Source organism: Leptodactylus fuscus, chromosome 5 (genome assembly GCF_031893055.1).
Source record: "Leptodactylus fuscus isolate aLepFus1 chromosome 5, aLepFus1.hap2, whole genome shotgun sequence".
Taxonomy (NCBI): Eukaryota; Metazoa; Chordata; class Amphibia; order Anura; family Leptodactylidae; genus Leptodactylus; species Leptodactylus fuscus.
The window spans coordinates 147946862-147972824 of record NC_134269.1 but is presented as its reverse complement, the minus strand read 5'-3'; the positions used below and the strand labels follow the sequence as shown (position 1 = coordinate 147972824).

Genomic DNA, 25963 nt, shown 5'->3' with positions numbered 1-25963 from the left:
AGGACAACTATAAGTCGTGCATTCTACAAATCTGGCCTTTATGGAAGAGTGGCAAGAAGAAAACCATTGTTGAAAGAAAGACATAAGAAGTGCCGTTTGCAGGGACACAGCAAATGTATGGAAGAAGATGCTCCAAAGGTTACTTTCCAAAGAGGAGAAGTTAGAACTTTTTGGCCAAAATACAAAGCGTTATGTGTGGCAGAAAAGTAATACTGCTCATCACCCTGAACAAACCATCCCCACTGTGAAACTTGGTGGTGGCAGCAACATGCTGTGGGGAGGCTTTTCTTCAGCAGGGACAGTGAAGCTAGTCAGAGTTGATGGGAAGTTGGATGGAGCTAAATACAGGCCGATCCTAGAAGAAAACCTGTTGGAGGCTGCAAAAGACTTGAGATTGGGAAGGAGATTCACCTTCCAGCAAGAGAATGACCATAAACATACAGCCAGAGCTACAGTGGAACTGTTTAGATCAAAAATATTCATGTGTTAGAATGGCCCAGTCAAAGTCCAGACCTAAATCCCATTGAGCATCTGTGGCAAGACATGAACATTGCTGTTCACAGACGCTCTCCATCCAATCTGGCTGAGCCTGAGCTATTGTGCAAAGAATAATGGGCACAAATCTCAGTCTCTAGCTGTACAACGCTGGTAGACACAGACTCCAACAGACTTGCAGCTGAAAAAAAGCACTGTATTTCCCCAGCACCGTGGGTTATGTCAGCACTATATACTGTAAATATATAGTTTTATTGTGACTATTTTGAAATAGAATTGGTGTTATTCAAATCTTTTGCACATTTTGACATTTGCTCGATAGTTTGCTCCGATCTCAAATAGCCCCCTCTCTGGCTACTAGAGGTGATTCTCAATAGAGGCCTCATCTCTTAACCTAATAGCGCAGTTAAAACAGTTTAAGCAGCCCCTATCTCCCCATAGTAAGCTCTTGCGAGCAGGACCCTCACTCCTATTGTTTGATATGTTTGTCATATTGTCATGTCTCATATCCTCTGATTTGTAAAGTTCTGCGGAATATGTTGTTGCTATATAAATAAAGTTTTTATTATTATTACCTGCAATAAGACAGAAAAGCAAAATACTGCAGCTCCCCCTGCTGGTCGCTACCTCCTACAACAGCACTTACAAAGCAGAGAAAATCTGAAAAATAGGGCATATATAGAAAGCGAAACATATTGTGGGCAGATTTACTAATCATGTAAACTTGGGGGAGGGGATATATTAAACCATTTCAGAAATGATTCTGGAGTAATTTGCGACATTTTGAGATGTATTCAAGGTTTAGTAGTTGCTGACCTATCTTTTGGAATGATGGCGTCCGAGGACCCCTGACAAGCAAAGACATATGAGGTCTTAATGTTTGTGGGACAAAGTTTTCTTCACGATTCCGCCATTAATTATTCTGTACAATGTACTGGGAAGCTGGAGCTGAAGTGCATTTGTGCAATTTTCTTACGGGATTCATTTTTACGGTATTTACTGTGCAGCCAAAATGACATGTCACCTGTATTCTAAGTTTTGGTAAGATTCCGGGGATACCAAGTTTATAAGATTTCCATTTTAACCCCTTAACAAAGATCCAAAACTGTGCCAAAAATTTGCTATATTCTGACAACCGTAACATGTACGGGGATTCATAGGGCTTTTTTTTTTTTTTGCAGGGCCGGGTGTACTTTTCAGTTTTACCATTTTGAGCAGGATAGAGATTATGAGCCTACATCACCTGACAGTGAAAGGGGTTGGCCCGGGACACACTTTTGCAAACTTTGGTTAAAAAGGGTGTAGGTAGCCTTAAAGAAATGTGGGCTTAAGCGGTCTCATCCCGGGCTCTTGCCAGGCGATGAGGCCTTAATGGCCTACTCTATTTATTTATTTATAATCATTAAAATGTTTAGTAATTTTCATTGAACTAGAGAACAAGAGGTGGTCAAACAAAAACAGGTATATGCAGGAATAGACAAGGTTGTGGGTAGACCACTAAACAGAGACAAAACAGGTGGGCTAAACAGTAGGAGGGGAAGATAACAAAGGGAACATATGGCAGAGCTGTGTAGGAACAATAACATAGGGGGGAACAAAGGCAGTAGAGTGAAACCAGCAGTAGGGGACAGTATCCTCCAGTAGAGGAGGTAGAAGAGAGAGAAGGATGGAGGGCCGAGAAGAAGAAGTTGGAGAGACTGTGGGGAAGAAGGGGGAAAGATGAAAGTGAGACAAAAAAAAAAAAAAAAAAAGAGGCAATAAGTAGGAAAATTAAGGCTGAGGGAACGGTCGGACTGAGAGGTGACCGAGTAGTATAAAGAATCCCACAGTTGCTACACTTTCTGGTGTGAGCTATCATCATGCTTTAGTTCCATGGCGGATGTGTAGGACCTTCCTGGAGCCATTGCAGGATGGATGAGGATTTCCACAACCATCAGAATAAAAGTCCTAGCTTCTATCAGGAGTTTGCACAAGTATTTGTCAAATTGATGGGGGGAAAAAACGGAAAGAAGAAGAGGAGCCAGGTTATCCTCAAGCTCGACACCAGTTTTGGTGATGCATCAAACATCACTCCAGAAGGGCCGCAGCAAAGAGCAATTCCACCCAAGATGTCATCACCATTGAGAGGATTTTATAGTTAGGTTACAGTGCTTTGCAGGAGATAGAAAAGGCTTGAAAGGCAATATGCCACACGTCTGATGGAAAGGAAGTCTCCAACTCGCATTCCCAAGCTAGCAGTTAACACTGAGAGTCGGTTGATCTCAGTCTCCACAGACAGTATACCTAAGAAATAATGTAGATGGCAGAGAAGAGCTACAAAGACATTCAAATGAAGTTAGAGATTGTGGGGGATGTGCTTTTTTAGGAAGTATAACGACAATACATTTGGGTATATTGCCAATACGTGAGTAAAGTTCTGGAGCTAAGGGACGAGGTAGAGGTTAAAAGCCAGAATTGTAGGGGATGCGGGTTGGGAAGGGGGGGGGGGGTGTCAGAAAGGGAGAATGAAGGGCTACAAGAAAGCTAGGTTGCCTGAGAGCCAGGGGACCATCGTTCATAAATAAGCGATTGATGATTGACGATACTGCAGGTTTTACTCAGAACCTGGCGTGCAACATACGGGAGGTCATGGGTCACTATTGCCATCCAATAGTGTTTGTGAAGCCAAATGAGCGCAGTAAGAAGGAGGGAGCATAGTGACCTTTCCAGGGAAAGTCAGAGTTTGGTATTAGCGAGTGTTGCCAGTCTATGAGTCGAGCAGTGACCGCGGCCAAATAATGAGTACAATCCAGGACAATGAGCCCTCCCCATAATAATAGGAGTATAGGGATGGTCTGAAAGAGGTAGAGCAGCCGAGGAAGTATGTTCATTTTAAAGATATTAACTCGGCCCATCCCTGCTCTATTTAAACATGCTATGTGACTTTTTTTTTTTTTTTTTTTAAAGCCACAATCTTGTCATCATTTTATTCTAGTCTTTATCTAGAAAGTGGTGAAAAGCAAATGATAAATTCACTGGATTTAAATGTACCGTATTTTCCGGACTATAAGGCGCACATAAAAACCTACGATTTCCTCAGAAATCGTAAGTGCGGCTTATAGTCCGGTGCGCCTTATATATGGATGGAAGCGGCGGCAAAGTCTGCGTGCCGCTTCCATACATACATAAAAGGCACCGTAAGGGCGCATTCACACTACGGAACGCTGGCGTGTATCACAGCCGTACACGCCGGCGTTACAGCAGGGCTGCCGGACACTTCCTATTCATTTCTATGGGAGCCGGCATGCGAGCGCTCCCCATAGAAATGAATGGACAGACACTTCCCATTCATTTCTATGGGAGCCGGCATGCGAGCGCTCCCCATAGAAATGAATGGACAGACACTTCCCATTAATTTCTATGGGAGCCGGCATGCGAGCGCTCCCCATAGAAATGAATGGACAGACACTTCCCATTAATTTCTATGGGAGCCGGCATGCGAGCGCTCCCCATAGAAATGAATGGAAAAAAGCAGTCCATTCATTTCTATGGGGAGCGCTCGCATGCCGGCTCCCATAGAAATGAATGGGAAGTGTCCGGCAGCCCTGCTGTCACGCCGGCCTGAAACAGAACGTGAAACTTACCGAGCGGTGCAGGGCGGGCGGGCATTCAGGCCTCCTCTTCCTCCGATGTCCTGACCACTTCCTCCGGCGCTCGCGATCTGATAATGGCCTGGGCGCATGCGCAATATCATAATGCTTCTACTACGGCTACTGCGCATGCGCCCAGGCCATTATCAGTTAGCGAGCGCCGGAGGAGGAGGACGGAACATCGGAGGAAGAGGAGGCCTGAATGCCCGCCCACCCTGCACCGCTCGGTAAGTTTCACATTCTGTTTCAGGCTTTTATTTTAAAACGGGGGGGGGCTAATCAGTTAGTTAGTTTAATCTAACTTTTACGGTTGGGCTCTATCAGCATGATTTTGCTGATAGAGCCCCTCCTCGCCTGCCGAGCGCTTCCAATAGAAGCGGCTGGCACGCGGGGGGTTAAGCGGCCGCTGGCAAAGTCTGCCTGCCGCCGCTTTCAATAATATATAATGCGCACCGGACTGCGGCTTATAGTCCGGTGCGCCTTATATATGAACCGAGACGGACTATAAGGCGCTCATGGGCAATGCGCCTTATAGTCCGTAAAATACGGTAACAAAATTCCAAGCCAACAGTAAAAGGGAAACATTAGCAGACATTGGACACAAGCAGAGCACCAGGACGAAATCTTCTGGTGAATATAAGATTATTTAAATTTAACTGTTTTTGATCTTTTGTCTTCCTCTTTGCAGGCTTCCACTTTCCTGTGCACTCCAATTGACATTAGCCATGATGGATAGGTGCAGAGTTCGGCGGTTTAATAAAATGGTCAACAATGGTTTTATGGGTCTTTTGATCAAAATTTTGTGTGTTTTTATCTCTTTAACTGTCAATTACTGAGACAGGAGCTTACTGTTAGCCAGCCAGGAGGTTAACACAAATTTCACCCCCTCCCCTTCCAACAACACCAGTACCCATTATACCAGGAAGAGCAAGGTACCATGACACCCAGAAATAGCTAAAAGGTACAAACCTGCATCTGCCATAATATTATCAGGGTAAGAAGGTCCATGATTATAAGTATTTTACAGCCCCAAAATAGTAGCCTGCTGCCTCCCTAGAAACAAAGGTCCATTTAGATGGCCCAGGTCTGAAGGTTTCCCACTCTTCTTGGCACCCCTGGTGTGTTGGGTACCAGGTCCATAGTGAAGTTGGTTAGAGTTAGTCTTTAAGCTGGCTACCACATGCATTGGCAATGGATCAATATCAATTATACAACTCCATTCCCACCACTGCCATCTAAGGAGTTTTAACATTTTGGCACACTTGAGGTGTACACTGTCACAGCTTTAACTGCACTCACCCTTTGAAAAAAATTACCTAAAATGAACCTCTTTTAATCAAGAAGTTTGGAGCAAATCTACTATGGTGGCTGCACCTAAGGGTGAGATAATTCGAAGAACAATGTCCTTAAAATAAAGAGTATATAAACAGTATAAGATTGCAAATTGATTTAATTCAGCAGCATACAGTATCTTAACACCTCCATTAGTGCAGTTATTTATACCCGTTCCATTTTTAACATATTGCAACAATTTATACTTCACATGAGCATTATCAAAGTGTAAAAAGCAACCGATTTTAAAAAGATGTCATTTCTGTTGTAGCCCCAGAACTAGAACCAAAACAATTGCTTTCAAAGTCATGTAAAAATATTATTTGTTGGAAAAAAAAAATCTGTTTTCATCTAGACCCCCAACTAAGGCCACAACTCCGTTTTCACAGAGTTGCTCTGGTCACAAAAACATAAATATATAAATTAAGAAACTGAGTTTCCTGCACAAATATAGCAGCTACCAGTAGTAGATATCAGTAGAAATGTATAGAAACTATAAAAACAAGGCTCTACAATACTGGTCAAGTACAGTTATTTTTTTTTATTTTTTAATAGGAAAGGCAAAAAGGTTGCACATTTTCCTGCTGCTAATATACTGTTACTTAGATTGTGCTTCACTTTGTCATACTACAATGCTGAGCCAGCATATAGCAATTGACTGGAGAGAACATTAAAGAGTTAATCATGCTGTACATGCAGTCATATTTGCAGGCAGCATGTTATTGAGCAGGACGAGCAAATCAGATAGTTAAGAAAGGGAAAAAGTCAAAATAAGTATATTTATAGAAAGTTTTAGGTCTCCATCTCTGCATTCACAAGCATGCAGAAAAGTTAAGTATCATCAAGTTGGACTACCCATTGGACTCCTAAGCTCAGAATGAGAATGAGAGATAGAACTGAATAATACATGGAAACACAACTAGCACACTGACCCATTCTTTTCTATGGCCCCATACAAACAGCCGTGTATTTCATGGGCCAGTGTATGGGGTTGTGAGCTCTGGACATGGCCATGGAGGCACAGGCGGCACATGGATATCATCCGCGTGCCATTCAATCACGGCCCGACTACAAGCACACCGTCATATGCATAAAGCCTTAGGCCGAAACCCCACGTTGCGGAAATGCAGGGGTTTTTTTGTTGCAGATTTTGTTGAGGTTTTTTGCCTGGAGTGAATTGAACAGAAGGGATAAGTATAAGAATTTCCTATATATCTCCCATTCCTTTTGTAGCCACTCCTGGCTTTGGCTCAAAAAACCGCAGCAAAATCTGCAATAAAAAAAAGCTGCGTTTCCGCAACATGGGGTCTTAGACATATACTGAATCTTTCCCCATAAAACTATACATCAGTTTGCTCATCTCCCCCTTCTATAACATGCTGCCTGAACACTGTACTGTATTTTACGTGGACAGGTTCTCTTTAAAAACGTAGTTCAGCCTTTTAGACACTGTGCCAGCTGTGAGCTATATAGACATATGTTTGCCTCCATTGCAATGTACAGGCATAACATTGCTGTCTGCTGTCATAGAGGCACCTGTACAAGACATTCCAGGATCACCAAACAATTCTCCTTTAGACATGGGTGGACGGAACTGAGCGCAAATACCGCAAATAGAAAGTTGGGACATCCCATAACTAGGCCACTGCTGATACAATTAAACACAAGAAACCAATGTATAAAATAAGCTTTGTGATATGTAGCATCACGTACAATAAAGTTTTGGTTAAATCACCACAATCTTGTCACTGTGATTTCACCACAATAGGAGCTAGCTCAATGAGTTTTGTTCACCCCCAGCAATATAACTAAGATACTCTATAAACTGATAATACACTATATCCATAAAACACCTTACCACCATATAGGTGACGACTGTGAATGTAAAGGTCTCTTTGGATCATCTATTGCATTTTGCAGCTCTGTGGAGCCTCAGGTATCTATTAGACTGTAGGAGACAATGAAAAGCCCAATAAAGGACAAGCTTAGTACAACTGTATAAAGGCTGGCAACTAACTAAACGAATATGGAAAGGCACAAATACTTTCATGTGGATATATATATTTTTTTAAAATATATCCCTTTATAGCTACTATGTAAAGATGGCAACCCGGAATACAAGACTGGTGGTCTATAGGCCATTAGCCAAAGACATGTACAGTTGGTTTGGAAGAATGTACATCTTATTTTTGGTAATATCTGCAGGGAAGGAAGCTGCTACAATCTTTTGGAACTCTTGTTTCTTCTTATTAATATATGAGATCGGGCTATGGTTGTGAATGAACCTATTTAGAATACTAGTTTGCACGCTCATCTTTAATCGCTAGTTTTAACTTTTTGAGCCTGGCTTTAAGCTTGCATATACTCTGGAGGTTTTGAGAGACTGAGAAAGCTCATTCAGAAAAGATATTAAGTGGGAGTCTCTCTCAGATTTCTTTGAATCAAAAATGACCACTATGGTAAAATGTGGCTCAGGTCGTGTTAGAAAATACGTACTTTGCACTTTGTCATCATAGAAGTGAACAACCTTCTCTAAAGTATTTAGATCTGGACTCTTTTCAGTCATTATCATAATAACATTTGGCCAGTGAACTGTAGGTCTCTCAAAGGGTAGCGACACCACTGCAGGATATTGATCAACCCCTTTAGGAGCTTCTCTGTAAGAATCTGGATGATGGTACCCATGGCCCTGAAAACTTTCTGATCCCCGATTATCAAAAATTAGGGAGACATTGACTGCATCATATTTTCTAATAAAGCTGGAGATTTTTCCAAAGTAATCTGGATTTGTTTTAGCAGTGAGGGTCTTCATCTCTGAGGTTTGTCGGCTTAGTGCTTCATGGAAGTAAAAGCTGAACTTTGCAAGCAGCATATTTTTAAATCTCAGAAGCCACGAGAAGAGATGTGGTGGCTGAACCGCTTTCTGAGACTGTCCCCCAAAAAGATGTTTTTTGGTCTCTTTTTGCTTTTCAAATATCTGACCCCAACTTTGCAGTTTTGTATGAGCATTGTGCAAGTTTACAAGGGACAGGAGGAACTTCCACTCAAATACCAGGCTTTGGGCCTTCAAAAGATGCACAAGAACATCAACCTCAAGCTGGAAGCCATTTTCTAGAGGAGATAATATAGGATGGTGAAACCTAGAAAACAAAAGAATAAAAAAATATGTGGATTATGCAGAATTCAGGATGCACATATACAATCCTCTAATATGCAATGTGTGTGTTCAGGGGTGAATCTTAAGGACATTGAGGAATTAATTTGGCAAGTTATTAATCAAATCCAGGAACACACGAGAAATTTATACAGTGAGCAAAATTCCACTGATAGCAGTTTAATAGCTCAATACCATTTGCAAGCAGAAATTTTCATTATACATTTATTAGGCGGAACCTGGCAGACCCTATTATAGCCTATGGGTTCTTCGGTAACTGCTTTTTAAATGGATTGGGTTTCCGTTTTTCGGATCCTCAAGTGGACCAGAAGAAAGAAAACCCCAACGTACGTGTGAACCTAGCATAAGTCAGCTAACATCAGTGCTACAATGAAGATTTCCAGAGTGGTTTGGTCTTTGATACAAAAAGAGTAAGGTCAAATTACAAACCAGTGACAAGAAGGCTTGCCCTATACATTAAGAAGGGGAACGGGGTGGAACACTACAAAATGTTGAACATATGCTCTGCCAGCAAGCCCATTGACTGCAGGCGTCTGCTTGGATTCCCATCCTCTGTGATTTGCCTGTATACATTGGGGTGTAAGCTAACAGACACTGGAGTCATCCCTAGGCTTGCCATAAGTTTGTCATAATTACCCACAAATCCTATTCAGTTTCTTGGTAAAAAGTTCAGTTCAGTTCAGCACACTGTCGGCTTTCCCGATCTGGGCCCAGTGTGAAGAGCTTACGGTCCGGTACCGTAGCTCTTCTATGGTCAGAAGGGCGTTTCTGACAGTTAGCCAGAGACGTCCTTCTTCACAGCACAGCCAATCGCGCTATGCTGTGAGAGCCGGGAGGAACGCCCCCCTCCATCTTGCTTGCAGTACTCGTCCATAGACGAGCATTATCAGGGAGGGAGGGGGGAGTTCCTCCCGGCTCACACAGCACAGCGCGATTGGCTGTTCTGTGAAGAAGGACGTCTCTGGCTAAGTGTCAGAAACGCCCTTCTGACCATAGAAGAGCTACGGTACCGGACCATAAGCTCTTCACACCGGGCACATATCGGGAAAGCCGACAGTGTGCTGAACTCAGCGCACTGTCAGCTTTCCGGCAGTATATAGAACTGCCTGTGGGCAAAATGGTGAAAGGTTCTCTTTAAAGAAAAAAATAAATAGATAAAATACAACCCACCTGGAGTTGTACTTCTTTAAGATGGCGTCTAAGATATTCACAAGTTCCTCAGCATTCACAAATTTCTGACTGCTCAGTGTATACATTTTTTCATAAAAATCTGCAATTTCCATTCGAGCCTGAACAAAAAAACAGAGTTGTTCCGACAGATGCGAAAGCAGTTCTTCCAAATGAGGAGCCGTCCCACCGGTAGCATTTCTACCCGTTGTGACTACTTTCTTCAGTTCATTGTACAATGAGGTGTAATTCGTCCTGATAGAATCCTTTCTGCTGAAGAACGACTGACCACCTGCAAAAGACAAGATCTAATGTAAGCCAAGAGACCGTGAATAGGCATTGTAATGCAACTATGTGAACAAGTCTTCTGCGATCACAATGATTGATACTGACTGAAAGATCTGGGGTATCTTCAGACTGTCAGTGCTTATATAACCTTTTAGTTGGCTTACTTTAAGACAAGAGTTTTGAGATGCTTTATTAGTACATTTTTCTCACACAATTTAAAGAAGAATTTTCACCACCTCCAAGAAGTCCAACTCTTTACATCAATTAAGAGGATATTTTTTTTCTAGACCCCTTTGTTCCAGAGCAAACAATGCTGTGTTTTAATGCCCGATATACTAGTTAGGAAGGCAGTGTCAGTCAGGAACAGACAAGGGATGCGATTCTGACATTTGCTGCCTGTGAGTGGAACTCTGGGACACCCGCCCTGCCTGACACTTCTGACATTACGAAGCTTAAATAGCACATTCGGCACCAGAACTAACTGTGCTTGTTGCTCAGGAATGGTGGTGGGCTAGAGAAAAAATTTCAACTGTGCTAGAAGCAGTGGAGGTGGTGAAAGGTCTTCTTAAAATCCATACCCACATGTCTCTTATGTCAAATTTGCTTAGGCCAAACTAGATGTGCCATGTTTTCGCCAGGGTCGTCATAACCACAAAAGTTAGTCTGGGGCTGTGTTCTCCAATAACATGAACAGACAACAAATCGAAGGCCCTCATTCATACCTGAGAGAAGACTATACTGTGGTGATAATTCTCCAGATATTTAGAGAATCTGAATTACCTCAATGATGTATACCTTATACATGTACTCTCCCAACAACTTGTCTACTGGAAATATGGTCACATTTAGGTCCACATCCATTCTAAAACAACATTCTGGAAAGCACTGGTGTAAAAATACCAGTATCAGTAGTTTACTACAGTGACAGAAGAAAGGCAGTGTCTTTATAACGTGCCATGAATCCATGTGACTGCAGCAACCTGTGACTGGCAGTTTTGTGTTTTATACTTGAATTACCACTGACGTCAGTCCTTGGTTTTATTAATCATGTTCATGTACAAGTTATCATCGTAGTACAGATCAGCAGGGAGCCCCGGAGTTGGTGCTGGAATGAAAGTGTACCTCTAATTGTAAAACAACTTTTCCTAAATTAACAATACAACAATAAAACTTTGTAATTTATATTATTTAAGAAATAGGTTAACCTTCTCCATTTATCAAACCAAGTTACCTTTCACATATTAGTCTATGAGAAGGAGGTTGCTGGAAAGCCACACAAACAACTGCAGCTGCTAGACTCTATTACTCTTCTGACACTTCTCTGTAAGATAAGACCATTGCAGAATGAGCCAATAAACCAATCACCAACCCCCTCCCCTCCACAGACTTGTGTGTGCGAATTAGATATAGATAGATGTCAAATCTTGGAGATAATTTGCAAAGTTCTAACTATGAGTTGAATGGCTCTATGGGACATTGGAAGTGTTTTACAAGGCACAACAGGGGTTAATTGACACAGGCCACTCAGAGTTACTTATTTTTGGAAGACTGACTACTTGACAAGTTTATTAGCTACAACCCCCCAGTCTCTAAAGTCATGAAGTAACAAACTATTGAAGGTAATTGTCCAGTCTGTAAATTCTCTTTCCATGCTTAGAAAGTCTTTTGTCCTGAAATGAGTCAGATATGTCCAACTTAAAACTTACAACATATCGATTCTGAGGTCACTTTGCTGCATGGATCTTCACAACAAGAATACATAGTTTGCTTTCTCTAACATGTTTCTGGTGTGGTTACAAGAGAGTAATGCCTTATTAAATATATTTGGGTTGTAGAAAGTAAGACGTATGAACCTTGTATTCTCACTTAACTTATTTATATCTAGAAGGGATAAAATAGGGAATGAAGAAAACTTACTAATAATACTCTGTAAACAGATAAGTGGAGATGGAAAGCAATTTACTAAACAAGAAATATTACACGGTTTCTTGAATGCACATGCACTATGTATTCAGGAGAAGTGCTTTTATAATTGGAGGTATGCTTTAAGATTAGAACTTAACTCCAGGTCCAGGCTTATTAGATGAGCAGTGCAAAGAATACAATGGAGTAATGGGAAATGAAGTCCAATCTGCAGGCAGCATACTAAAGAGCAGGAGGAGCAGAGCATATGGAGAGATATGTCTATCTATAGTACTGTAGGTACAGACTCAGTATAACCTGTCAGCCATGCTTATGCTCTTTGTACATTGAGAGGCGAAGATGCTGAACACATCAGTGACTGACAACCTCTCCTCCATGACTGTGTACACAGAGATAGTTGTCAGTCACTGATAGGACCACCTCCTTAGCACAGAGCTAATATTTCAATGGATAAATGACAAGTTATACTGAATCTTTTCCCACTAAATTATATACCAATCTCCTCAACACCTTCTGCTCTACAACATCCTTCCTGCAGATTGGACAGTATTCTCATGTTACCAGAGACTGATGTATTCCAAGGAGAGCACTACCTACCCTTTAACTAATTTTGCAGTTTATATACAGTTCCTGTCGCTACTCAAATGTTAGGAGGGCACGGATTTTAGGAATACAGTGTATTTTGCAAGAGGTATAGTTGTCCATTTAATAAATTAACACCTCAACCAGAGAAAGCCTTTGCAGTGTAACATCCCCCCCCCAGTCCATTCCAATCCTTTGCTCTTCAATTTTAGTCTATCAGAAAACCCCATTTATCCCTCCATACCTGGAATAATATGCTTCCATTATAGGAGTATGTGTAATGTGTATGGTATATCCACACAAACTACTTGCCTGACGAGGAGACTGCCATATTCAGGTGAAGGAGGAAAGGATGGAAGCCTATGGTTGGCTTTGTTCTCTTCTAATGCTAGGTTCACACTAGTGTCAGTTTTCCTTTGTTCTGATCCATCAGAGAACCAGAACAATGGATAGGCAGGCCGCTAAAATATCGGTTGCATATGGAGTCTAGTAGACCACATTGTCCGTTGTTTTTAAAGTGAAGGTAGTGGATGAAACAGCTATGCACACAGGACTAGTTTCTCCATCGATTTCAGGAGAACTTTGCTACATAGTGCCTTGCATAGATTTCAATGCAAGTGTGAACATAGCCTGAGGGACTTACAAAAACAGCGGGGCACCCTCCATTGATTCTCCACAAGGATAAGACAGCCTTCTTACACCTTATTAAAAAGGTGCAGGTCCCAGAGATGTAACTCGCATTTATCAGGCAATGTCATAGCCTGTGAACACTTAACAAGGTTGTCCAGGACATTTTTTTTAATTATTATTATTCTAAATATGCCATGGGAGGAGAATTTATTTTTTTAAAGTCATACTCCTGTATCCCTGGTGCTCCGGTGTCCTCTCAGTGCTGCTGCAGCAGCTTCTCAAAGTAAAACTGCGGACTGGCTGGGACTTCATGGATCCCTTCTGCTGTAGCCGCTGATTGGCCTCAGTGATGACACGACCACAAAGCTAATCAGCAACCTCAGGAGGAAACCCGTGATGTGACAGGTAGTGACTGTGCTGGAAGGCACCAGAGCACCTGGGAAAGGTACGCTTTGTTTATTTCTCACGTCCCCTGCGTATTTAAACAATAAATTAAATGTCCATTTTTTGCCTGGACAACCCCTTTAATAATTCTCTAAGGTGACAAGATCTCTATAAAGACAGTAAGCCTTGGCACATTACTAGATACAATAAATGGGCCCAGTGGCAGCCAAGTGCTGCAGGTTGTATATATAGATACTGTAAGAAGCAGTGATGTATATACCCGGCTTCTGTCCTAGGAAGCTCATGCTATGATAGGCCTTCTCCGCCGCCGCCAGGTGAGCCAGGGCTGCCAGCATTGAGGACCAGGAGGCGCCCGCGTTCTTGTTGGCTTCCTTCTCTCGCTCCACATGGTCCTTGGCCTTGTCATAGGAGAAGTGGCCGAGATGGGAGAAGAAGGTCTGCAGCACATTCTGCTCGGCGGTAACTGGCAGGGTTTTCTGCGGGATCATCACCGAAGTCGTCATCAGCAGCAGCGTCTCCTCGTCATCCTGCCCCGGGGCAGTCGGAGCATCACCCGCTGGCTGGGGCACCACCATACAGCGATACACCGCGAAGAGCGGGACTGGATACCGAGCACACGAGAAGAACCAGAACTCACTGCTGACACCGGACTGTTTACTTACAACACGTGACCGCGCCGAAAGAGTGACGTGTGAACGACCTGCGCCATGTCGTTCTGAATAACTTTATTGATAAGAAATATGGAGGCCACGTGTTTGAGCGACGACAAAAGGCAAATAATCAAGTCCCCGTCATTTCCTTGCTACAAGCAATCCAGGGCTGCACTTCTTATAGAGAGTCTCTTACTAGTGGCTTTCATATGTGTGAAGGACTTTTTACAATAACTATGGCGCAAACAGATCGTAGTGGTGGCCCCTTCTGCCAACTCGGATCGGAGCGGACCAGTCCCACATTTGGGCTTCTGTCCTGACTGGCAGATAGCTATTTTATTCTGTGTACTTAGGGGGGCATAGATAGCGTAGACTACAATGATAAAGCCTGAATGGGGAACACAGAGATGACTTCTGATGGCTGCAGCAGGGGGCGCAATGAGCCCTGAATAGTCACTGAGGGGGCTACTAAATTATGGCCCTGTGCATGTCTCAAAAGGTGCTACGGCCCCGTTGGCCGGGGAGGGGGGGGTGCACACTGTCAAGTACCACCATCTGCAAGGGACATGAGCACTGCTGATTTTCTGTTATGTAAAAAGCTGGAGATTTTTAGTTCTGCCATTGCATAAAAAAGCTGAGCAAAATAAGATATTACATTGTAATTCCAAAAGCAATGGCTGAGGCTGCCTTCTGCTGTAATCCTGTGCAGGTAAAAACCTGCAGCATAAAGTCATACACTGCAGCATGAATACTCACAACATTGTTCAATTCACTCTGCAGCATATAGAACTGTATACACCGCATCCACTTTGCTGCTGAACCTAGCCTTAGCCTCCTTCACGTACATAACAGGCAATTTACTGTGAAATCATTACAGAGAAGAAAGAGTGTAAGGCTGAAACCGAACATTGTGAGAATAAAGCTTTTTCTGTAGCAGATTTTGTTGCGTTTTTTTTTTTTAGCCAAACCTAGGAGTGGCTAAAAAAGGAATGGGAAATATATAGGAAGCTCCTATACTTCTACCATCTGCTCAATCCTCTCCTGACTTTGGCTCAAAAAGACACAATAAAATCTGCAACAAAAGAAGCTGCGTTTCTGCAATGTGGGGCTTTTAGCCTAAGGATGATTCCACCACACAGCACATCTGTCGCAGGAATGTCTGCACCTAATGTGTTCCAGGTAAACTGAATTTAATATAACACGCCCAGCTTTACTAACATTTAGGCTAAGGCCCCACATAACCTGCCGCAGCAAAATAAAAACATAAAAAACAAACACGCTTTTCCCAGAAAGTCCGCAGAGGTTTCTTTTGTGGACTTTCTGCTTCCATTATATAGGAATACCAAGCAGTATTTCCCTAGGTATAATTGACATGCTGCAATTTCCAAAAGCAACGATTTTGGAAATCAAAGCATTTCTGCTGTACATATTTTCTCACAGTGTGAAGATAGGATTCATTACAATCCCATCCACTCTACAGTGACTGTAAAACACCACATGGAGCCCCAGCCTAAGAAAGCTCCAATTTAGGCAGTCTGAAGTTATGCCAGATTTATCACAGTTGCTGATGCTGGATCTTTACACTCTCCCATTATACCACCTTTCAGATGGCTTACTTTAAGCCAGAATTTTTCAAAACAATTTTGGCTCATCATGACACATTTAAGTCACACCTCCAATTCAGAGAATCCACACCCACATCTAGCAAGTTTTTTTTGTTTTTTAGCCCAATTTAGATATGCCACACTGCATCATGTTTAATTCAGTGTCTAGTTGTAGCCAGAATAGTAAATCTGGGCCTTTAAATGTCAGGGTTTTTTTTTTCCCTTGTAGATGACTTTTTTTGGCCTAGCCCACTAGAACACATTTGCATGACTTTACAGATGCCAAGTATGACCTAGCAATTGTCTGTGCTTTATGTGCCTTTCACGGCCCCAGTGGTCAAGATTTACTAATAGTTAGTGTAAACAGTCTAAAAACATGCCAGGTTTATCACATTATCTGATGCTGGTTGATAGATCTGCCATAACTATAGGCTGTCCATACTAACTTTTAAATTGGTTTACTTTTTGAGACAGAATAAGGCTAGGGTGACATATGCATTGAATGTCCATAGGAGAGACCACTGCAGATTCCGCATAAGATCAGCAGATATAAAAGTCCTGCTTGGACTGAAACTGGTAACATAGGTTATAGGTCCCATAGGTAACACCTTTTAAAGTAGATGGGCTCCGTGCCATTCCAGCCCCCATAAGGACCTGAACAGCAGGGAGACCAATGCTAGTGTGAACATGGCATATTGTTGGTACATTTATGACATATCCCCTAAGTATCCACACTCACATCTACCATGTAAAAAAAAAAAAATTGTAGGGTGAACTGGATATCTTACACTGTCATTACCACAAGAGTAAATCTTGGCAACAGAGTTTAATGATCAAGTTTTGTCAAAATCTTATTTATAGGCTAAGGAGCCCAGCAAGCAATCCGTGGCTTGCAGCTATGTGTGTATTTACAATGGTATAGGGAATGTTTCAACCACTTCAACTATGTTCATTGCAGGAAACAATAGACTTGATTGATTTATTAAAACTGGCATATACAGTACTGAAGTGAGATGCGCCAGATGAAAAGGCTCCTTTCTTAATTCTCATGAACCTTATGAGGGTCTTATCCTTGAATTCCCACTCACTTTTGTAAGTGTGCTCTGAATGCCAGTCAGCTGGTGTACAAAGTATGAATAATAAGCCCCCATTGTCAGTGTGACAGCTACATTTCCAAATCTAATGTGAAAGCACTACTTCATAGTGATCTTTGATGCCATATTGCCACACTACCAGTCCTAGAGTCCCATACCCAATCATTAGAGCACATGACAAACGGTAGTTCAGGAACTCACAGCAGTCTTCAGAAAATACAGGTTTTAACAGATACTGCAATTCTCAGAGCAAACAGTCAGCTGAATTGGCCCCCATACGGTTATAAAGTCTTGTTTATAATTCCTCCTACACTAACATTTTCCTGCAGATTGGACTGCATTTTCATGTGACAAATTCACTTTAAACCAAGGCTTCCTGGGCTGGATTTTAGCACAGATGGCCTCAAGATTCACTAACTTATTCCGAGCTTTGCATTACTTTGGAGCTACATGCAGTCTTTTTTGTAAAGATTTTTTTCTTTGAACATTTTTCTTAGTGATACATTACAGACAGTGAAAAACTCAAAGTTCAGTTATCTACATATAAAAGAGAAGTCTTCGTTTTCTGCAAGTTTAAGCTTTCCACCTGTTAGGGCTACAGTAGTGTTATTTTAATTTGCTTACTTGTATAGCACCATCATATTCCACAGTAGGGCTCACAGTCTAAATTCCCTACCAGTATGTCTTTGGAGTGTGGGAAGAAACCAGAGCACACAGAGAAAACCCATGCAAACACAGTGAGAACATACAAAGCATGCAATTGAAGTCCTTGGCTGGATTTGACTGCAAGACTCCAGCACTGCAAGGCAACAGTGCTAACCACTTAGCCACTGCAATGGACACTGAGCAGACTAAGGGCGGGTTCACACCAGCGCCCGATCTCCGTTTTGAGATTTCCGTCTTCTGCCAACAGGAGACGGAAACCCGGCATTCAGTGTCCACCGGTGAGCGTCTTCAGCTCTCTGCAGCGAAACTGGTTTTTTATTTAACCGGACACAAAGTCCTGCATGTCCAACAAAAAAAAAAAAAAAAAAAAAAAAAAAAAAAAAAAGTTTCGCCACAGAGAGCAGACACAGACACCCACGGGCAGACACTTTGCAAACCCATTCAAATGAATGGATTTGAAAACTGCCTGCTAGTTTTTATCTCCTGTCTAGATTCTCGGGCAGGAAACAGAAACCTGCAAAGCGGAGACCGGGCACAGGTGTGAACCAGCTTTAAGTACTGACAAGATTATTCATTCAGTACTGCTCGTGTTACCTATACATTCAATAGAAACAGTACAGCAATAGTCCCTGAAGATAAAAAGGGCAGGCCGCAAGACATTTTGATACCAGCTTCCTACTATCAACACATTTACAACATTTCCCAAGTCAGCTGCATCCAGTGTTCACATTTCTTTTAGCAGCAATTTTAGGACAACCTGAGCATTATGTTGCACACAATATAGAGTATAATATATATCCAGGATAATCTTAACATATTTCACGACAAGCTCTGCAAATAAATAACTTTACCTCATCAAGTTTCTGAAACAGACTAAGATTTCAGAAGTAGATAAAATTTTGATAGTTTCCACAAGAGAAGTCATCAATATTTGATCAGTAAAGGACCTCCAACCATCTACTGCTCAAAGTTGAAGGCTTCATACTGGTAGTGTCTACTGTGAATACTGCAGCTAGACTTCCATTCACTTGCATGGGAGTTGAGTCACAGTATTCAGCAATACCATCTACATAGTTCAAGTATTTCCTGCAGTGACAGCTGAGAACCAGCCATCAGAATGCCAGGAAAAGACCTTTTATTTAATGGATCCATTTCTCACTTCTGAGAAATTCTGATGTCAGGCTGGTCAGTTTTGTAGACTGGATTATCTGATTCAAGCCTAAGCTAGTGTGAAAGCACAGACAAGAAAAATGGATGATATATCAAGTATGTGCCTCCATATTCAGTACTAGATATTCTGTCAAAAGCACCCATCAAAGAGGAGTTAAATATCGACTCAAGCAGCAAAAACTTTTCCAAATAAGAATTTTATTTGACCACAGAACAAGGACTTTGTCTTGCTTAGAAGAAAGTGTTTGGTCTCTTGGTGGTGAAGCGGGGCTTGTGCTGGCGACGCAGAACTCTGTGTGGCAGAGGGAACTTGATCTTTGAGTCCTGAAAAGGTCATGAAAAACACAAAATCAATACAATAGATTTGACAATAAAATTCAGTTACCAGTGCTGTGCTCATTTTAAAAATATAAGATTGCACTACATTGAAACCATGCTCACGCTTGCAACAAGCTCATTTTTTAAGCATATGCTTCCAAATGCTGCATAATGTTTTCTATTGAGTTGAGATATCCTAACACCTCTATAAAGCAAGCTGTGGAATCAGTAGGTCTATCCTTCAATGCACTCTAAACAGTCCTGCTATGAAGATTAAGAGTGTGACTACATCTGGACAACTTATGACAACTTTATTGACACTTACAACATGGATTCAAATCACAATACACAAAGTCTCTGCTTTTACAGTAACATGCCACTATTCAAGCCAGGGAAATCACCCATTTTAAGATGAAACAACATTTTCAAGTTCATCTATCAGACTGCTTCCTTCTGAGAATAGTAGACATTTTTTTAATTGCATTTTCAATTTGCCAAGTCTTGCACACTTGTCTAGCAGAGAAAGCAATGTGGCTTATGATGTAACAGAACTTGGCCAAAATTGTTCCCACACTATGCTGCTCTTATATAGAGAAATAGTATACAAGATCCACTTTAGATTGTGAAGAGAATCCATAACATGTGATGAGAAACTGCTTCTGAGTTTGTTGCATGGTACATTACTTACGTGGAATTGCTTGATGGCTGGTCTACGACACTTGCTGGCAGGAATCACCTCAACCTTCATAATCTGAATAGCATGGGCACGAGCACGATGGCGTGCACCCATATCACGGTCTACAAGAGGGAAATGAACACATGCAATAAGCTATACAGTCGTTGACGTAATGTACACAACAGGGGTGCCAAAATGAGGGAGAAATATCTTATCAAATTTAAGCCATTTTTGTTTTGAGTTGCAATTTTTTTTTTTTAACCCCCTCCTTCCAATCTTTATTTTTCTGTTCAGAGCCACATGACAGAATTTGAGAATGAGGTAGAACAGGGATAGGCAACCTTGGGCACTGCGGCTGTTGTAAAACTACAACTCCCAGTATGCATACTTGCTCTGCTCCATTCATTTTCATGGGAGTTCCAAGAACAGCATTTTGTGAGTTGTAGTTTCACTGCTGCCCTGAGAAGGTGGAAGAGAAAGGGGGGGGAGAAGAGTAGCGCTATAGTCATACGGGCTGTTAAAGTGTGCAATGCGCAGTACAAACACTACCATTACCCTGCAAGTTCATACAACCACATAAATGACAATTTTATAGGGTAATTACTAGAGATAAGCAAGTACTATTAGAAACGGCAGTTTCAAAAAGCAAGCACCCATAGGAATGAATGGACGCAGCCGGCACCAGCGTCTTGCCGCTTAACCCCCTGCGTGCCAGATGCGTCCATTCATTCCTATGGGTGCATGCTATTCGAAACTGCTGTTTCGAATAGTACTCGCTCGTCTCTAGTAATTAAGCATAACAAAAACTTTGGCACCCCCAAATTTTAAATTATGGAGCTGTGTAGAGGGCCTGTTTCCTAAACCATAGACTGCAATACTAGACTATCACATGACATAGGAAAACTGCTAATGAGCCCTGCTAAACAGCTTCAAGGCGAATTTTATAGTAAATACATCTGCTCTTACTGAAATATGTATATACTTACAGCACTGGGTCACAGCACCAGCTGTTGTCAAATCTCTGTACTCTCTGTACATGTTGTGTGTTCCACTACGAGAATCATAACGCAACCAGATGCCGAAGTTCTTCACCTTCAGAGGAGATTTCTCAAAAACCTGCAGGCATAAATACAAACAAATGGAAGAAATTAGGGACTACACTTCTTGTTTGTTGGTAGTCCTGTGACTATAGTAACTAATACAAGCTAGTCACAGTCTGTCGCATCTTTGTCCTATTAGGATACAAACAGAACATAAAAGGACAAGGTTGCAATGTGGATAACCCCTTCAGAAGAGCAGTAGTTCCTTTTAGCAGCTCTGGCTTGAACGCAGCACAACCATGCAAGTCTTAGGTCTAATTCACATGACATTGACGTTATGTACCCAACGTCCGTGAGCGCAAGTCAGACTTAAATGTTAATGCCCATCCAGGGAAGTTTTTGAAACAGCCATCAAATGGCAATTATAAAACCCATGAATTTCAATTTGCTTGACTCTATATCCTTTATGACGGACACAAAGCACTGAGGTTTTTTTGAAGGCTATTAAAAAATGGCCACGTAAATATAGGCACCAACTCTTGACTAGAATTATCCGAAATGAATCTACATAAAAGATCTAATGTCCGCTTTCATCAAGTGACTACTGTATACAATTCATGATGTCCAGTATAAAGGGCTGAGGTAGGACTGTGCAATTACGACCCAAGTAAAAAAATGACGATTAATCTGGCATTTTATCTAGATTATGATTAATAGAGCTTTAGGTCACACCTTTTTACAGTATGGTTGTGTTGGGCAAACCCTGTCTGGCATTTTTTAGACCCCCAGAGGATAATTAGCAGATACCCCAGGGAGGTGATCAAACATAAAAAGACAGAGTTACTCAGGCTCTGACATGATTTGGCCTTCGGAGCTGACGTGAGGGCCCGCAGAGGTCCACTCATAGGCCTAAACGGTCCCTGAAGACAGGCAGAAGCGTAGAAGAGAACAGGGAGCGGAGTGTAACAATATTTAAAAAATAAAAAATTAAATAAAGTTTGATAACGCCCCTGGGTCTCTATTTTTACTTTGGGGACTAAAGACACCTCTAAAGATAACAGTTTTGGTTTGTACTGAATGAAACTGCAAATACTGTAATACCTGTTTCCGGTTATTTTTCAATTAATTATCCAACACTAGACTAAGGCATAAAAAGACATTAGCTGCATGCAAGCAGAGACGCCACAAAGGCCATACTTTGTACATAGGCATAAATTTAAAGAACGTTTTGATAAAACATAAGTATGCAATAAGATTCAACTGATCCAACCTTCTACAAGCAAAATACGCATTTGTAAGTAGCTATAGGACCTTCAATTTCACTTTCACAAGCACATCAGCTTTGGAAAGGCGACAAGGTACAACTTTAGTTTGGGCACACAAGAAAAGACTACTATATGAAAGAATAATAATCTTTGGGTTAAGTGTGCCTATGTGCAATTTCTGACTGCTTAACATACTAATGCTAGGTTCACACTAGCGTTCTCCTGTCCGTTCTGTGGTTTCCGTCTTCTGCATGCCAGAAGACGGAAACCACAGACCGGGTCCGGCCGTGCGCGGCGGTGAGCGTTTTATGCTCTCCGTCGCGAAACCGGATTTTTTTTTATCCGGACACAGAGTACTGCATGTCCGACTCTGTGTCCGGATTATAAAACCCGGTTTCGCGGCGGAGAGCCTAAAACGCTCACCGCCGGACATCTCTCTCACCCATTCAAATGAACGGGTGAGAGAGACTCCTACAGGTTTCCGTATCCTGCCTCTGTTTTAGGCAGGAAACGGAAACCTCAAGTACGGAGTTCACAACGCTGATGTGAACGAGCCGTAAACATATATCCCACATAGAGAGGGTTTAGTGGCCATAAAGAAAGGCTCCAAATATATCACAGGTCAAACGTATATGATCAACTGTCAGGGTGGTGAATATAGACATTTTTCCCATGTCCTCAATAAGAAACCAATATCTGCCTTCATTTTAAAATTATAAACACTTACTTGTCCACAGTATACAATCTCTCCAGACGCCTTCTTCATCTTCTTCAGTTGAGATACAAAGTACCAGAAGCGAGACTTTGCCACAACATGGTTGGGTGCAAAGATTCTCATACGATAGAGAGGTGGTACTGGAGACTTGGCTGTAGGCAAGCTGCGCCCTATTACCTTGTACTCTCTTAGCTGCAAAAAAGATATATTCAAGTCAGTCACAACCATATAGAAGTAACAAAAGATCATGTCATTAATAACAACTGGATTGTAAGGCCAGGACTAGACTTGGGATATTTTTGCTCTATGATTTTAGTGATCTATTGGATAGAAACCACTGTTCGTAGGTTCAGATCTGTGGTCTGACAAGCGCTATGGAGGTTTTTAATGACCAGCATTTGTAACAGAATCTTGTACCAAGGCCCCTAACATAGGCTCTGGGGCAGGTCTGTAGACTTTTCCCAGTGAATGTAAAGAGGATTTGACAACCAAATGATGGACATACATGGTGACATCCCTGACACATTATTTGGATATCCCATAGCCTTTGCACACTATGGGTTGCTTATAAGACAGACATGCTTATCCATACTTGTAGGACCTTCAATTTCACTGCCATGAGCACAGCAGCCCATGGAAGGCGACAAGATACTATTACTCTGTGCACAGCAGATAAGATCATCATGGAGGTTGCACAATGATCATTGGGTTTTGTGTGCATTATACAATGAGTATATTAGATACCACAGCTTATACGTAGGATAGGGGGCCGCTCCTCCATGTACCAGGCACATAGGGCACACCGCACACGAGGGATCGGGGATGGCCAGCCATGCCGGTGCGGGCCCACAGCCTAACCACTAACATCGAGCGTCAGATAATAAAGTAGATTCATGGCCATTCCCACAGTCATCCCTATACATGCCAACCCAGAGCACACCTCCCAGGGAGGCCTCAGACGCCGCATGGCTCAGCCACAGCCGCCATGTTGAAGGCCTCAAGAAAGGAGAGCTTCTATAACGTAACCTAGCCGCCCCCAACCGGTAGCAGCATACACTCCCCTGCTCGGGAAAGCAACAGGACCGAAGCAGAGCGCCGCTATTCCCGGTATGTGTCCCCAAGCCGGGTTTAACTTACCGTGCCGGACGCCTTCATCTTGCCTCGATCCCTGCCGCCGAGCGAAAGGAAGTGCCGAGGGTCGGGTCTAGAATAGTTGCTCCTGGTAGGTGTGATGTCACCGGAAGAGGCGGAACCTCTCCGAGGAGGGCGGTCTCTTGTAGCGCAGCTCTGAGGGCTATAGAGGGGAAGTGTAACGGCTGAATACTATACTCGGTATACGAGACAGAAGGTCACATGACGTGCTCAAATCATGTGAAGGAGAAAGTTGTGTCCGTGTAGTGGAGGAACATGGGGAGATGTGGGGTGCATAGTGTACTGTGGGGGGAAAGGTGTTTGAGTTGTGTTATATGGGATGGCATGCTATGGTGCAGGTGGATTTGGCAGGCTCTGGGGCTGAGCTGTAGGGGACAGCGAGCTTGAATCCTTTATTAGATGTATTACTGTTAGGGATATGGTAAGCTGTGACGCTGTGGAGAGCAGTGGGGTGCTTGTGTGCTTCATGCACTGATGGTATGTTTGGTGGGGGGGGGGAGATCTGGAGGTGCTCAGGAGCCTCATGAAAGATGGAGGAGTCTTCTGTATCTGTGTTAGGTTTACATGAGAGGCACAAAGAAACTCCTCCATTGGCAGTGCATGGACGATTGGTAGTGTACTTTAGAAGACACATGGGGAGCTGTGGGAAACTGTGTTTGGGGTGCTCTGAGCTGTGGCATTTTTATCAGCACTGTGGGGAGCACTAGTAATGTAGAATGCTTGTGTGGGGTGCACAGGAAATATATGGCTATTGGTGGAATAATTGCTAGGATTACAGGGATAGGCTTAAAGAGGACCTTTCATGGTTTGGGGCACAGGCAGTTCTATATACTGCTGGAAAGCCAACAGTGCGCTGAATTCTTTCCCGATCTGTGCCCCGGGAGAAGACCTTTCGGTCCTGGTACCGTAGCTCTTTACAGTCAGAAGGGCGTTTCTGACACTCTGTCAGGACCGTCCTTCTGTACAAGCAGCGCCAGTAGCACTGAGACTGAGGAGGAACGCCCCCTCCCCTCCTGATAATACTCGTCTATGGACAAGTACTGTGAGCAGAGGGAGGAGGCGTTCCTCCCCGCTCACACACTACAGCGCTATTGGCGGTGCTTGTACAGAAGGACGTTCCTGACAGAGTGTCAGAAACGCCCTTCTGACTGTGAAGAGCTGCGGTATCGTGACCGCTAGCTCTTCACCCAGGGCACAGATCGGGAAAGCCGACAATGCACTGAATTCAGCGCACTGTCGGCTTTCCAGCAGTATATAGAACTGCTTGTGCCCCGGACCATGAAAGGTCCTCTTTAAAAAAGTTATCTGTTCACCACAAGTTACCCCCTCCCCTGTGGGTATCTTTGCACATGGTCATAAGAATTTGGGTGTTTTTCACCCAAGTCTGATTGGAATGGCTGGGTCTTACCACTGTTCCATCCATTTTAGTGATTTCAGACCATTGGAGATAGCCAAGTACAGAACTGAATACCAGGTAACTCATGTCGTGACTGGGCAACCCCTTTAAGGCATATGGTGGATAGTAGTAATGCAAGGGTGTAAAGGAGAGACAAAGGGAATAGTAAGATGCTTGTTAGTAATGTGAGAGTACACTGGATGGACATGGGCGATGACGAGATGCTTGATAGTAATGTGGGGGTACACTGAAGGGACACGAGGGGGGGGGAGTGGAATGATTGTTATTGTGTTTCTCCAAAAATAAGACACATATTTTTTCTCAGGAAATAATAAATACATTTTGCGCAGTTGGGCCCTTTGTCCCATATATGATTAATCTGGGCAGAGGAGTAGGTAAGGGTTCGGCATGGGGGGCAAAGATAGCCAAGTGGGCCCCCAACCCAGTTATACCAATATTATCATTAATATAATATACTAATATAGTGGTAGATATCTGCTCTACACAGGGCTCTGCAGACCACCTAGATCAGGGGTAGGGAAACTTTGGCTCTCCAGCTGCTGTGAAACTACAAGTCCCAACATGCTCCCT

General features: G+C 42.7%; 2 protein-coding genes and 2 non-coding genes across 4 annotated transcripts; all 4 read right to left on the bottom strand.

Annotated features, from left to right (window-relative positions):
* Window positions 1–5491: 5491 nt before the first annotated feature.
* Window positions 5492–14292, bottom strand: KICS2 (KICSTOR subunit 2). The gene is made up of 3 exons (XM_075274455.1): window positions 13886–14292; window positions 9802–10090; window positions 5492–8596 (listed from the first exon to the last, which is right to left on the bottom strand). Exons 1-3 carry the CDS (start codon window positions 14199–14201, stop codon window positions 7786–7788), a joined length of 1416 nt encoding a protein of 471 aa, XP_075130556.1. The 5' UTR covers window positions 14202–14292; the 3' UTR covers window positions 5492–7785.
* Window positions 14293–18991: 4699 nt separating this feature from the next.
* Window positions 18992–24062, bottom strand: RPL18A (ribosomal protein L18a). Its single transcript, XM_075274457.1, has 5 exons — window positions 23962–24062; window positions 22837–23016; window positions 20791–20920; window positions 19817–19926; window positions 18992–19134 (listed from the first exon to the last, which is right to left on the bottom strand). Exons 1-5 carry the CDS (start codon window positions 23977–23979, stop codon window positions 19042–19044), a joined length of 531 nt encoding a protein of 176 aa, XP_075130558.1. The 5' UTR covers window positions 23980–24062; the 3' UTR covers window positions 18992–19041.
* On the bottom strand, window positions 22145–22277 carry LOC142205415 (small nucleolar RNA SNORA68). The gene has a single exon (XR_012716421.1). It is a non-coding gene; the product is annotated as a small nucleolar RNA SNORA68 (small nucleolar RNA).
* LOC142205414 (small nucleolar RNA SNORA68) lies at window positions 23415–23546 on the bottom strand. The gene has a single exon (XR_012716420.1). It is a non-coding gene; the product is annotated as a small nucleolar RNA SNORA68 (small nucleolar RNA).
* Window positions 24063–25963: the final 1901 nt, after the last annotated feature.